Source organism: Neophocaena asiaeorientalis, unplaced genomic scaffold (assembly GCF_003031525.2).
Source record: "Neophocaena asiaeorientalis asiaeorientalis breed wild unplaced genomic scaffold, Neophocaena_asiaeorientalis_V1.1 scaffold391, whole genome shotgun sequence".
Lineage (NCBI taxonomy): Eukaryota > Metazoa > Chordata > Mammalia > Artiodactyla > Phocoenidae > Neophocaena > Neophocaena asiaeorientalis.
Genome location: NW_020174056.1, coordinates 2264794 through 2279947, shown reverse-complemented (window position 1 = coordinate 2279947; position 15154 = coordinate 2264794). Strand labels below are relative to the sequence as shown.

Below are 15154 nucleotides of genomic sequence, written 5' to 3'. Positions count from 1 at the left end.
CTGGAGTTTCCTGCCCTGGAGACTGCTGCTATTAACTGACACCAGAGGCTCAGGAGGGCAAGGCTGGCTGTGTTTCTGTGTAAGATGGTTGCCTGGGAGGAGAGTGGGCTAGGGTGGGGGTAGGGTGGTGGAATGGCGAGTCCAGTTTGGGGTGTGCCGAGATGAAGGCTGTGGTGTGTCAGCCACGTGCAGAAGCCCAGATGCTGCTGGAGGTCAGGCTCAAGCTTGGGACAAGGGAGGCTGAGCCACACACCCTGACCCTTAAACACCTGCGCCCTCAACTACCCTCAGAGCAAGCGAAGGAGGGAGGCAGGGCAGACACAGAACCACAAAATGCTGTCCAGGAGGGATGCCCGTCTTGCTGGCCAGGCCAGCATAGCCTCCTGGTGGGGGGTGGGCGTGGCCGGCGGAACTGCCCTCCACTCAGGCAGCACCACCCAGGGGCTTAGTGCCTGCGGGCAGAGCCTTGCCATGGTCCCCTCAGGCATGGTCTGCCCCACCACCTGCAAGGTAGGCTGGTCACTGGTGTCTTTACTCTAAGGCTTCACTTGAACCTTGATCACCTTAGGTGTTTTTGGTTCCCATGGACCAGCAGTCCAGCCCCTCTACCTGGTCTCACCAGGAATTCTGACCCTCTTCAGCAGCACGCTGATCAGCGCTTCCCCTCTTCAGGGTCCTGGTTGTCACCTCTGCCACGTGGGGACAGCAGGCAGTCAGCACCACCTGCCCCCGAGGACACAGCCATCTCACCTGGAGGCTCACGGCCACCTCGGGGGACGCATCTGCACCTGGGTCCCAGGAGAAAGGAGGCCCCGCCCCCCGAGGTGACGGCGAAGAAAGCCAAATGATGGCACACGTCTTCTTGGTTCCAACATACCTCACGGTTTGCTGACCCCGGAAGTACTGCTGGATGATCAGGGCCGCTCGTCTCTCTCGGAGGAATTTTTTTCTCTGGAGCCAGCCACGGATGTGCTTTTGTATCACAACACAACCCTGCCTCAGTTTATCCAACCGGAGTTTCTCTAAATAAGCCACTTGCCCTGCTCTGAAGAAAATTTTGGTTTTACCAAACTGGTACTGATTAGAATCCTGGAAGAGAAAAATGACATAATCAGAAACAAAATCTTTCAGATTTTCTATAGTACTTGGAAAAAATGTTGAGAGATCCAAACATGCCACCAACATTGTTATTCTGACATCTCTTTGACATAAAGCAGACAAGCTCTGATTATGAACTAGAAGTTTATATTCTGCCTTGTTTGTTTAAAGCTTCTTTCTGGGGAAGAAATGGACTTGAGGGTGAGGCATCTGTCTGTGGGGTGGGAAGGGGTGTGTGCATTGTTGGCTGGGCTGCTGGTGAGCTCCAGCCTTTCATAAGTGCTTTCCACAGAAGAGCAGAGGCACCTGGAAAGGCTTGGTTTCTGTCTTCCTTTGGCTTCTCTTCACCACCCCCTTCCTGGCCATCATAACTTCCCCCCTTCTTTTCCATCACAGGTCATGGCTTCAGCAAACCTCTAAGCCCACACTGAGGGCCATGCCTGGAACCCCCGGCTCAGCCACCGTCTAGCTGACTGTGTAACATAAGCCTGGCCCGCAGAAGCTCCCTAGGCTGTGGGAGAACACAGCAGGACAGGAGGGCACGGTGGCGGTGGAGGCCAGGGTTTGAATTCGGGTCCCTCAAGGTGACTCCTGCTGTCAGGAGATGATGCCCCATGAGTAGGTCTGCTCTGATCTCCTTAGCACACAGACGCGCGGGGCATGTTTCCTTTCTGCTTAGGCATTCACGACAGTTACAGCCCTGAGACAGAGGCAGAGATGAGGACAGTGTTTGCGAGCCCGTGGTTCCAGGAGAGAGCAGGACTGACCTGGATGAGCCTGTGTAAAATCACTTTGCACACCTCCTTTTTATCGCTGAATGAAAGCTCCTGCTTGGTCATGAGGATCCCAAAGCGGCTGTAGAACTCGATGTACGTCCACCTGGAAAGTCAAGGCAGACCTAAGGAGCCGGGCCGGAGGAAACGCATGCTGCCTGTGGACCCTAAGGGCGTACCTGCCACTGTTCTGGGGACAATGACCCTGACTTTTGACCCACTGCCCACAAACCTCACCTGAGCACACCTGGGTGGTTTTGCTCCCTGGATGCCTCCTGTTAACGTTCCGCTCCGACAGCTGTCTCCCCCTCCAGCTCCCTTTCTCAGGGGCACTGGGGAGGCAGCGGGCGACCCTCACTAGTGCGGAGATGAGTGTGGGGTGTGAGGGTGGGGACGGTGGTCTCTGTCTCACATGGTGCTCGTTCATCTGGCCTTCCCACAGCACAGCGGGACACCTTATGAACATATCTGATGAAAATGCGGCAGCCCCTCCCTTGGATCTCAGCACAGACCTGAAGTTGGGCACTTTTCCCCCCCAAACAAGGAACTGACAACGTACCTAGAAGGGTAGCTCTGCGCACTAATGCGAATGGTTTCTAAAACGCCACAGGCTCGCAGCTGCTGAACAATTCTTTTGGAGTCAAACCTGAAAGAAGACGACCTGATCATGTGTTAAGCCATCACAGTTGATAAACAGGCCCATGAACGGTGTAGCGGACCTGCCCCAACTGTGAGCTCCTGGGCAGCAGGATCTGCCTGTGTAATCCCCGAGCCCAGCAGACACTTAATAAATACATGTTGCACGTCAAACGAAGATAGCACCTCTGTGAAACAGTTCAGAAAGCTTCACTGAGGACACGGGGAAAGGAGCAGCTGATTCTGACTGAGGGAGGCAACAGCGAGAAGCCTTGTGGGGAAACGGCCTTTGCGCTGAGCTTGGAATGACAACCAGAGTGGAAGAAATGTCCAAGCTCACCCGTCCCAGTGCCTACTTGTTGCTGAGTTCCCTTTATAAGACACCCCACAGGTGGCCCTCTGGCTTAGGCCTGACCCTCTGAGGACACACAGACACAGTCACCACCTCCAGACGGACCACTCCCTTAGACACCTCTCAGGTTGAGTCAGCTAAGAGGGTCTCTATAACTTCCACTCGTGGGTCTGGGCCTTTTCCCTGGCGCCCCAGACAACAAGTCTAAGTAAGGCCTCATGGCATGTTTGAAGACAAAACTTCAGACCTCTCTACAGCATCTCTCCTGCAAACACATACAAATTCTTACCATCGAGGAAAATGTTCTGGCTTTCTTAGTTGAGTAAGCTTTAGCTGTAGAAAAATTCTTTCAAATCTAACCCTTTTGCTTAATCCCGGAGATGAGACGGCTTAGCCAGAGGGGTTGTGTAAACATTATATGTAGAGGGCAGGCTTGTTTTGAATCATTTAAAAACCGAGAAACAGTAAAGTTCACGACAATTGCAAGCAAATTCTCCAACATCACGACAGAAACTGTTTCCTCGGTGTTTCTTCCCCACTCTGTTGCAGAAGAACACTTACTCAAAGGGCAATTTCTCATCATTTGGTTTGATGCATCGAACGTAGTGGGGCATGGTGGCATTGAGGGTCTCCATGAGCAAGTACAGAGAGCTGCGGAACTAGGAAACAAGGTCAGGTGACAAACATCGTGCTGAAATTTAATGCTTAGATCCGGGTTAAAAGGAAAAAAAAAAAAAGGCCCAACCTTATTGTAAAGCAATTATACTCCAATAAAGATGTTTAAAAAAAAAAAAAGGTCCAACCTTGATAAGTTACTCAAGAAGAGGAAAAGTTAACTTCATGCATAAACATCTATTATGAAAGGTTTTAGTCTGTGACTGGGTTTATCAGCATATCCTGCTCTTGTGGACAGAACAGTTCTCCGTCCAATACTCCCAAACAGCAAAGGACTTTAGTGACTCGGGTTACTGTGCAAACATATGGTTTGCTCAGATGTGTGTAGCCTGAGAGGTCGAGGCACTATGATGATGAAGTACTACTTTTCTTTGCGTTTGCATTTATATTAACAGATTTGAAGAAACCCAGTGCCCGTGTCCAGGCCCGGAATGGGTCCCACTCATCCCTGGCTCCCTGCCCTCAGCCCCCTCGCCCTCAGAAAACTCTCTCAGTACCTTGCTCCCCACGGTGCTCCGGAAATGCTTGTTGTTCGGCTTGACGACTGGCTTTGCAGATTTAACTGTGATCGCTGAACCGAAAGGTGAAGAAGGAACCGGATTTTCTTGAAAAAAGTTGGCACAAAGATGAAACTGGGAAGAACAAAGAGGGTTTCAATGTCAAAAGTATTCGCCCACAGTCCTTAGCTGGAACAATCAAGGAAATGGTCACAACAACCACGTCTAAACCAGTAGGGGGGTAAAGGAACAATCTTGGCCAAATCTCAGTTCCACAGGGGGGTCGTCCGCACTCGGGATGACTGACGGTTTCTTTGCCAGGAACGGGAGCAGAAGGGAAAGCTTGTGAATGTCTGTATGTGGGTATCACTCCAAGTGTCAGAACAGGAGAAGCATTTATTCTTCCTCCCTCTGCACCTTGGATCACGTTGCTTCTGCACTTGGAATCTCCTCCCTCCTAACCCCATGTTCTCATCCCTGCAGATCCAAACCCTACCCATTACTCAAGGTGCTATAATAATATTTTCTAGCCCCACCCCCTTCACAATAACTTCCATGGTGTCCCAGCGCGAATTAATCCCAACTTCCTCTGAGTTACCTTCATCTTTGATCTGTACCTCTTTTAAGACACTCACTACTTTCTACCTTGCATCACTTATTTCTTTCAATGTCTTATCTTCCCTCTTGGAGAAGACCTCGTATTTTCTTCTTTTAAATCAGACATTGAGAATCTTCTTTGGGGGAGAATTCCTGCCTGATTCATCCTGTAGCCCCTGTGGAACAAGTGAATCTGAAATTCCCAGGCCTCTGACAGCTTGCGGGCTTAGTGCAGAGACCCATCTGTGCTTCACCACGATCTGTGTCCCTCTTCCAGACTGGACCCCAGGTAAACAATTGGTGAAATACGTCAACTCATTTTGTACGCAGATACAGGTTATTTCTACACTGAATTCTCTGTCATAAATCAATTTTAATAACTGAAGTTGCCATGGCCTGTGATTTACTTATGACCATTAGTGGGAAGTGCTCAGGCTCATTTGGGAAATTGTCAAAATTCTTGAGCATCTGGTGCTCTGTGATGACCTAGATGGGTGGGATGGGTGGGGAGGGAGGTCCAAGAGGGAGGGGATATATGTACACTTACAGCTGATTCACTTCACTGTGCAGCAGAAACTAACACAACGTTGTAAAGCAATTAAATTATACTGCGATAAAATAAAATTTAAAAAAAGAGAAAAAAATACTTGAGCATCAGCAAAGGACTGGGGACGTTCTAAAAGAAGGAAAATAAATATGATAACCAAATCTTCAAAAAAATGAAGGACTGTGTATGAAATATCCTTTTTCTCAAATTTTAAGAACTTGAATTCTTAAAATTCTTAAATTGAAAGAAATGTTTAAGGAGGAAAAGAAAAAGCCAGAAGTCACTCTTACGGTGACACTTCATCATACGGAACCGTGGATTCAAGGAGCTCACGTATGCAGAGCAGCACTCCATCTTGCTTTGGTTTTCCTTGAGCACTTAGTTGGCACTACCTACCATTGCTTGCTTTCATGTGTAAGGTATGCTGCTCCCTCTGGGATGCGAGCTCCATGAGGGCAGGAACCCTGTCTGCCCTGTTCACTGCTGTATCCCCAGAATCTAGGACAGTGCTTGGCACATGATAAGTGCTTTATAAGTAAGCGAATGAACAAAATGTGAAATGTGATTCTTTAAATGATTGCATTATCTGTCCTTCGTCTCTGTCATCTGCATATTTGATTTCTGATTTTGCATAGAGTGGAAATGTGCATGCTTTCAGAAGCTAGAAACATATTTTAGTGCCAATTCCGAAACAGTCATTTTTTGTATGTAGGAGCTACAATTCGCTGCTACAAGACAGTTAACACACACACACACACACACACACACACACACACTTCTTACTCTTTCCTGATACACATCTAGATCCACGTCAAGTACACAATGAATAACATTAACTACCTCTTAGGACTTTACAAACCTTGCTGGCTCGCAGGATTTCAACCAGCATGTCATAGACGGTGTCTCTGTTCTTCTCAAGGAAACCTTCACATTTATACTCTACCTATGCAAAGAAAGGATTAGTTCCAAAGAGGCAAACGCAGACAGCGTCTAAGTACCACAGTTTTCTTTTTAAAGAAAGATTAATGAAGGGGCTATAAAGGCAATGTTTTAAAAAGAGATTCAGTTTGTTTGTCACAGCAATGCCATTACAGAAAGCTTAGGAAGCTGGGAATATGTCATGTGATGCAAAGCGCCAGGCTCTCCCGCTGCCTGGACTTCTCACTGGCCGCTGGTCACTCTACACTCACCCATTAGTTGCCACTGGCCCCAGGTGACTGTTTTTTCCCTGTAACATGTGCAGCTAATACAAGAAGACCTGGCTTAGGGTTCCCTTTGCCTTTGAAGCCACCAGGAGGAGGAAAAAAGCTCAGTGGTGCCCTTTGAGTCAGACAGAAATGTTTTCCTGAATCAGCATTAATGTGGTAGAAAGGAAAGAAAAATTGACCAGCTGATCACAAAACCTTCCAGGACCACAAAACCCTTAGAGTCAGGTTTAGAGTGGGTCAGTGTTTGCCCTGATTGAACTTGGCTTAGAAAAACCCTCTATGCAGCCCTTTCTGATTCATAAGGCTTCTCAAATCCCTCAAACAACATATCCAGGGTGGCTGCTTAAACATTCAAATCTCTGGTTAATCACAAAGCTACAGTCATCAAAACAGTATTGTACTGGCATAAAGACAGACACATAAACCAACAGAACAGAACAGAGAGCCCAGAAAAGAACCCACACTTTTATGGGCAATTAATCTACGACAAAGGAGGCAACAGTATATAGTGGGGAAAAGACAGCCTCTTCAATAAGTGGTGCCAGGAAAGCTAGACAGCTACACGAAAAGAATCAAACTGGACTACTCCCACACCATGCACAAAAATAAATTTCAGGGACTTCCCTGGTGGCGCAGTGGTTAAGACTCCGTGCTCCCAACACAGGGGGCCTGGGCTCGATCCCTGGTCAGGGAACTAGATCCCACATGCATGCTGCAACTAACAGTTCGCATGCCACAACTAAGGAGCAGGCCTGCCACAACTAAGACCTGGCACAGCCAAATAAATAAATATTGAAGAGTTAAATGTGACCGCCTTTTAGTGCCTGGGGTTTTTCAGATAGGCTCCTGAAGAGACGCACATGAAATGAGTGATGATATATCAAGTTATATTTTCTAGTTGCTGTCCTTTATAATTCCACAGTTGTGATCCCAAGGGAAAAAAAAGGATCAGACTTCATGTAAAGCACATATGGGATTTACTTCAAGAGACCATCTCTATAGTACATGGTGTCTGTACGTTTAATTCTTGTCACCTGGCACTTCCAAGAAGACCCTCTTAGGGCTTCCCTGGTGGCGCAGTGGTTGAGAGTCCACCTGCCGATGCAGGGGACACGGGTTTGTGCCCCGGTCCGGGAAGGTCCCACATGCTGCAGAGCGGCTGGGCCCGTGAGCCATGGCCGCTGAGCCTGCACGTCCGGAGCCTGTGCTCCGCAACGGGAGAGGCCACAACAGTGAGAGGCCCGCGTACCCAAAAAAAAAAAAAAAAAAAGAAAACCCTCTTAAAAGAACTAACAGTGTGGCATTTTGTGTACTGTGGATGGATGAGAAGAAACCATACACACTGTAGGGTCAGCTTAGTTTCTCAATTTCACTAACCAAGGAAATAAAATTGTTTTGAGAGCGAGGCAGCTGTGCTTAGATGCAGAAAATCAGCACACTTTGCCATGGTCCCCAGTGCCCCCAACAGAGGCACTCAGGTACCCGCTACCCTGTCCCTGCAAACAGTCTCCTGGGATTGGGAAGGCTCTATATTTGTTACACCTTTGCTCGTTTATACTGGTGGCTCACACACTAGCCTGGAAGAATTTATGCAACAGTCCATGTGCTGTACTCACAAGGGCGTGTTTCCAGACAGGATTAAAGAGTTAAATGTAAGACCTGAAATCATAAAACTTCTAAAAGAAAACACAGGCAGTACCACACTCTTTGACATCAGTCTTAGTAATACTTTTTCATAAATGTCTCCTCAGGCAAGGGAAACGAAAGCAAAAATAAACAAATGGGACTGCATCAAACTAAAAAGCTTTTGTACAGTGAAGGAAACTATCAACAAAACAAAAAGGCCACCTATTGAATGAGAGAAGTTATTTGCAAATGATATATCTAATAAGGGTTTTAATATCCAAAATATATTAAGAACTCCTACAACTCATCTCCAAACAAGAAACAATCCTATTAAAAAATGGACAGAGGATTTGAATAAACATTTTTCCAAAGAAGACAGATAGCCAACAGGCACATGAAAAGATGCTCAACATCATTAATCATCAGGCAAATGCAAACCAAAACCACAATGAGATATCACCTCACACCTGTCCGAATGGATAAAGTCAACAAGACCACACATAACAAGTGTTGGTGAGGGTGTGGAGAAAAGGGGACCCTCGTCCACTGTTGATGGGAATGTAAATTGGTGCAGCCACTATGGAAAACAGTATAGAGAGTCCTCAAAAATAGAACTAACATTTGATCCAGCAATTCCACTCCTGGGTATATATCTGAAGAAAACAAAAACACGAATTCAAAAAGATACATGCACCCCTAGGTCCTCTGCAGCGCTGTTTACAATAGCCAAATCTCTGGACTATATATTTTTAAATGTGATATATATTCTTCATAAATAAAAAAATAAAAATTTACAAACTGTGAACAAACAGGCTTTCAGGGGTGCTGGAATATGGAGGCAGAGAGGGTGTTCAGGGACCCCTGGGTAGGAAAGTGTCCTTCCTGGTGCACAGTTCGGGTTATGAACCAGGAACACTGGCTGTCTGGAAACACGCCCTTGTGAGTACAGCACATGGACTGTTGTATAAATTCTTCCAGGCTAGTGTGTGAGCCACCAGTATAAATGAAAAAAGGGGTAACAAATATAGAGCCTTCCCAATCCCAGGAGACTGTTGGCAGGGACAGGGGAGCGGGGGCCTGAGTGCCTCTGTTGGGGGCACTGGGGACCATGGCAAAGTATGCTGATTTTCTGCATCTAAGCACAGCTGCCTCGCTCTCAAAACAATTTTATTTCCTTGGTTAGTGAAATTGAGAACCTAAGCTGACCCTACAGTGTGTATGGTTTCTTCTCACCCATCCATAGTACACGCAAAATGCCACACTGTTAGTTCTTTTAAGAGGGTCTTCTTGGAAGTGCCAGGTGACAAGAATTAAACGTACAGACACCATGTACTATAGAGATGGTCTCTTGAAGTAAATCCCATATGTGCTTTACATGAAGTCTGATCCTTTTTTTTCCCTTGGGATCACAACTGTGGAATTATAAAGGACAGCAACTAGAAAATATAACTTGATATATCATCACTCATTTCATGTGCGTCTCTTCAGAAGCCTATCTGAAAAACTCCAAGCACTAAAAGGCGGTCACCTTTAACTCTGCTCCTCTGGCCCACAAAGGTTATTATAGCTGTCTGGCTGGCTGTCCCTCCACTGCCCCCGTGGACACTCAGGCACAACCAGCAGACTGACCCACAGCAATAGCCTCTAGGACAGGCAAGCACAGGCTGTCCCCAGGTGCTGGCCAAGCCACTGGAGTAACACCCAACCCGGCAATAACACAGAGGGCAGGAGTTTCCTTACAGAAGGAAAGCAAGATGAGAAAGCATGTTTAGGGCAGGTGGTTATGGTACATTTTCTTTTTTTTTTTCCTTCCATTTCCTAAGCTTTCTGTAATTTGATTAAAAAAAATTTTTTTTACTAAACATCTTTTTCATAAGAAATTGGAGACATATAAAGAAAATAAAGATCACTTAGAAAACCCATCATCTTGAGTCAGTCTCTGTTACCAATGTAAAAATATATTATGACAATAAGAAAGGAAAGGGTCAACAAAAAGATATTCCTTTCAATGTAGGAAACAACTATGCTGTCTTGATTATAGCAATATCACAGAGAAAATAAACTGATGAAAGGTTAATGAACTCACAATAAGCCCCAAATCAGAAATGAGGTCCATTGGCAACACGTTTATCTTTAAAGCAGTACGACTGAAACACATATATTTTGTGATAAAGACAAATTAAGAACTGTTATGCTCACACGCTCGCGCATACACACAGGTATCCTTCATCAAAGCTACGTGCTAAGCGTGATGGTTCTGACCAGCAACGGCCCTGGCCTGCTTGCTCCTCCCAGGAGACAGCTGTGGGCCAGGGGCAGACAGCACTGCTCCAAACTCTCACTGTACCTTATCAGCAAAGTGCTGGATGATAAAGGATGTGTTTGACATTCTGGGTTTTTCAAACAAAGAGTTCTTGTTGACAAAATTATTATACAGCTTTTGAAGCCAGTTTTCATCAGTCCCATGTGGTAACTGGAAGAGAAAAGCAAATCAAATAGCAATTATGGAAACAGAGGGGAGGAAAAGCACTAATTCTAAGAAACCAAGATGAGCTGCACCTCAGAGTGAACTGTTCTACATGAGAGGCTCCTGTTTCAAATGCAACTCTAGGCATACATCTGTCTTTGATCTTATTCTTTAGAGTGGTATTTAAATGGACATATCAATGCTCTTTTATTTTTATTTATTTATTTATTTATTTTGCGGTACGCAGGCCTCTCACTGCTGTGGCCTCTCCCGTTGCGGAGCACAGGCTCCGGACGCGCAGGCTCAGCGGCCAGGGCTCATGGGCCCAGCCGCTCCGCGGCATGTGGGATCTTCCCGGACTGGGGCACGAACCCGTGTCCCCTGCATCGGCAGGTGGACTCTCAACCACTGCGCCACCAGGGAAGCCCATCAATGCTCTTTTAGAACAAAATGTTATTGATGAAAAGGAAACGGTCACATAATGACGTAAGAATGAAGGATTTTATTTCTGCAAAATTGGCAGTATTTTAACATTTCTTCCCCCCAAAATTATGTGAACATGATTTTTATTCTTGGTTGAATGGGGGAAGATTGGAACCCAAATGTAGTCCTCCCCACCCCCTGCCTCAAGAAGAAAGCTGTTCTTTTGTTTTACTGCCTAGTTAATAACTACCTCCTTGAACTAAGATCTTACCTACTTAAACTAAGCTAGTTGCAAAACTTGTTCTTGATACTGCTGATTGTGAAGCTACCAATTATATTCAGCCTGAACTCTGTGAATCTAATACTCCATACAGGGAATAACTCTGTGGAGTGGGTACAAATAGTCCTAGAGGTTACCTTGGCCTCTGCACCCTGCCCCCAGTAGATCAGTCCAGAATGTTTGGCCCTGATGCCTGTCTTTTAATCTTACATCACTGAAGGGGCTAAAGCGTAGGCGGCACCAGAAAGGCTAATCTGTGAGAAGAACCATGGAATTGAGAATTCTGGGGAGAAAATACCAGTAAGTCTTCAACGTTACAAGCATTTGGGGCTGGGAGTGGTAAAAATAAATCTTTGGAAAAGAAACAAGATGTGTGTTTAAATGTTAAAATATAACCTTTAAACCAAAAGAATGAATACTGTCCTAGGGATTATTTTTTCCTGTGGCCTGACAAAGGACACTGCTAGGCTGACTCACTGTGAAGTTGTTCCTCCCAGAGGGTAATAATAATAGGAAAATTCCTAGAGACTCTTTTGTCAATTGTATGATGTTGAGTTTTCAGCTGCACCTCCCAGTGGGTGACTCATGGAATCAGGAAGTAAGAGAAAACTCAGTTCCTATTAGTCATTAACAACTGGTGTATAGTCACTTGTTGTTTCCATGTCCACTCTATATATACACCTAGCGACAGCTTCAAAGGGCTCCTCCCTGCTGGACATGACCTAAGAGGTCATGCATGTTACCCAAGGGTGGGCTACACCTGCTGAGGGCGGGAGGCTCCCTGGACCCTCTGGGGTTCCTGCTATGGACTGCTGTCTCAGTATTAACATCCAACCAAATAGTAAAACGTCAGGAATTTACATGTACATTAAAAAAAATCCATTTTGCAATATGCTCATCGATTACTACTCAGAAGTTAAAAACAACAATTATTTTAAAAAGTTACCAAGCATTCTTCATCCAGTAACTCCAAAATACCCATTTTGGCTTCAATCAGGTCAATAACTGGTTGGTTGTCATAAAAATCTATCAGAGTCCAAGGAATATCTTCCTTCATATACTCTTCTTGTTCAAGTTTAAAGACATGCTGGAAATCCGGAAGTCAACATAGAAAGTAAAAGAGAACGTTAGAGTGTACTTCTGAAGAACAGGACATAAACGTTTGGAAAATGTAGATATATGACTGATTTGAATGTTTATGGAAGACCCTGAGATGCATGCCACCCTCCTTACCCACGATCAGTGCTGCTGAGGTCCTAACGTGGGTGTAGCTGTCATCTTCCAGCCCACTCGCAGGGGGTCCCCACATCCTGGGGTGTAAGGCCTGAGCCAGCCTGCCACCTGTAGCACTCAGGGTTGTCCTGGAGCCCCTTCCTGCTCAGTCACTGCTGCTGTCCAAGGCAGACCTAGCCTCTTTGGCCGGGTGGGAACCAGCCCACCTGAGAATGTTGGCTCTGGGGCCAGTATGAGAAGCTAAGAACTTGGAGAGCTTTGTACACTACTTGTTCGGGCCATGAGGGTACCAGGGAGGCCTCCCAGAGGGCTGGCTCAGGCTCATCCTGGCCGCAGGTGGCAGAAGGGGGAAGGGCTACGAGGAGAAAGGGGCCCACAGGAGAATCCCAGTGGGAATTGCACAGAAGCCCAATAGGTGGTTGAGAACTGAACGGCGCCCGTACAGGCCAGAGAGACAGCACAACAGTGATGGGGGAGGGCAATGGATGGGACTGCAAAGGACAGCAGAGGGGAGATCACACCAGCCCCCTGTGTACCCCCAGAGAATCTCAGACCTGTGGCCTTTTCCTAGGGACAGTGAGGACCCACGGAGTTCACGATGAGACCTAAGTTCTGGAAAGATAACTTGGTTTGGGGGTGGGGATGGCTTTGAAGAGGGCAGGACTGGAGGCAGAAAGGCCCGTCAGGGTTCTGTGGAGGCCAGACACTGTGCAAGGAAGGTGGGCAAGAGCGACGAGGCTGGGATGAACGTGAGGCTCAGGACACTGGGTCAGCAGTGGTGCTTTAATCGCAAGAGGGAGCGTAGAAGGCAAGGAGCCAGGAAGGGAAGGTGGCAGGTTCACTTTGTCACTGCTGAACTCCCAGAGGCCACCCAGATGCAGGGGTCCAGCAGCGGCCAGACTTACGGGACTGGAGCTAGGAGAGGGCTCACTAAGGCTTTTATGTTGATATTTTAAGGTTTTACCTCTTCCAGGAGGATCTGCACATTGATAGAAGACTCAACCCCACACCCCCCCAAAATAAGTGGGGCAGGGGAGAAGGAGGATGAAGTGGAAGAGGAGGAAAAAGCAGAATAAAAAAAGAGGAAAATGGAATTGCAGCCTCTGACATGCTATTTTCAGGAGGTGTCTTGCACATGTTATTCTGAGGTTGAGGTGAACGTGTATGTCGGGGAGCAAGACGGCACTGGCGTCCCGGGAGGGGCAGGATCTACAGACACAGCTCGACTTCAGGTTAGTTATGCTGCACACCCACTTGGAATAAATCTTAGTTTCAGTTATTAAATGCTAAACTTCCAGGGAATCCTTGAGAATGTTAACAGAATACACATTTGCAACAGGGTGAAATCTTATGCTTATACATGACTTAATTCTGGAGCAAGGACTAGCAAAGCAAAAAAACATTTGCTGGGTATGATTCAATGTTAGGTCTTCTCCTTACGAGGATACTAGGCAGATACTACGGACCTGTTTTCAAAATAAGAAAAATGAGGCTCAGAGAACCCAAGGTCCCAGAGGAAGGAGGTGGTAGAGCTGAGACTCAAACCCAGTTCAGTTTGAGCAAAAGCCCATGCTCTCCATGATGTCACACTGTCTTCTCATGAGTTTTGTGGGAGAAGCTGAATTTCAAACGACAAGCAGTTCTCCAGGTGAAGATGCAGGGATGGGGAAAGGACAGGGGCAGGTGGGTTGTGGCAGAGAGAGCAGCAGGTGCAGATACTGAGGCTTTCAAAGACTGGAGCCTTCAGGAAACTAAGTGGTTTGGTCTGGCTGCAGCGGGGGTGGCCTGTGTCAAAGAATGGCAGGTGATGAACTCAAACAGAAGTGGGCAAGTGGCTCCACAAAGATGAAACAGGAAGGGAAGGTGCAGTTTCAAGATATGGCCACAAGATGGTGCAGTGACCCAGCATGTGAGTGATCCAGCAAGATGTGAAGAGGGAAAGAACCAGACTGAGCCTCTCTCCATGGTCTGTCTCTGTCTCTCTGTCTCTGTCTCTCTGTCTCTCTCTCTCTCTCTCACACACACACACACACACACACACACACACACACGGCTGAGAGCTAGTTTCAAGGCAGAAAAGTCACTTACCAGGTTAAACTGCTGTTGCAGCTTTTCATTAGCATAATTGATGCAAAACTGTTCAAAGCTGTTCGCATCAAAGGTTTCAAAACTGAAATACAGTTTAAACAAGTTAAGATATAACTTGAAGGATATATTCATTCATTTATAGGTTAGCATTTTTTCACAGATTTTACAGTTTAAAAGTTTTCTATGTTTTCTGCAAGTTTTAAATATGCCTCAAAGCTTCTGGTTTAAATATCCTAGCATTCAGTTTATAAGTCACCTTTTTCCAGGCTGCCCCAGGAAGGCATCTTGTGTGTACAGAACACCTACCTGAGGCAGCCATTAAAATAGGCATGGTACAATATGGCCTATCATTTAACCCACACCATAACACTGTCATCAGCACTATTATGCTCACTTTATAAGACTGAGAAGTTGAAACATTTGTCCGAGGACAAACAGTGTCAGACGGAGCTGTGAGCTGACCTGACTGTAACACTTATGTTTCCAGTGAAAAAGCAATGCTGCTTCCTGTTGCCCCACTCTTTGCTGCACGCAGAGGCAGCACGGTTTTGCCTCCCAAGGGGTGCTTTCACAGTCCTTGGAGGAAAAGGGCAAGGCCATCTAATACCCATAGCCCAGCAGACCCCTTTAGGTCCAAGGCGGACAGCCCCACCT

General features: G+C 46.5%; 1 protein-coding gene across 4 annotated transcripts in view; it reads right to left on the bottom strand.

The window, feature by feature from the left end:
* Window positions 1-15154, bottom strand: part of MYO5C (myosin VC) — a 110231-nt gene that overhangs the window by 52567 nt on the left and 42510 nt on the right. For all 4 annotated transcript variants that reach the window (XM_024754326.1, XM_024754327.1, XM_024754328.1 and 1 more), the window contains exons 11-19: window positions 14501-14582; window positions 12126-12266; window positions 10357-10482; window positions 6035-6118; window positions 4032-4166; window positions 3421-3518; window positions 2431-2517; window positions 1866-1977; window positions 878-1089 (exon numbers count right to left, since the gene is read on the bottom strand). In XM_024754326.1, the coding sequence (XP_024610094.1) occupies window positions 878-1089; window positions 1866-1977; window positions 2431-2517; window positions 3421-3518; window positions 4032-4166; window positions 6035-6118; window positions 10357-10482; window positions 12126-12266; window positions 14501-14582 (1077 nt within the window). The remainder of the gene's footprint in view (window positions 1-877; window positions 1090-1865; window positions 1978-2430; window positions 2518-3420; window positions 3519-4031; window positions 4167-6034; window positions 6119-10356; window positions 10483-12125; window positions 12267-14500; window positions 14583-15154) is intronic.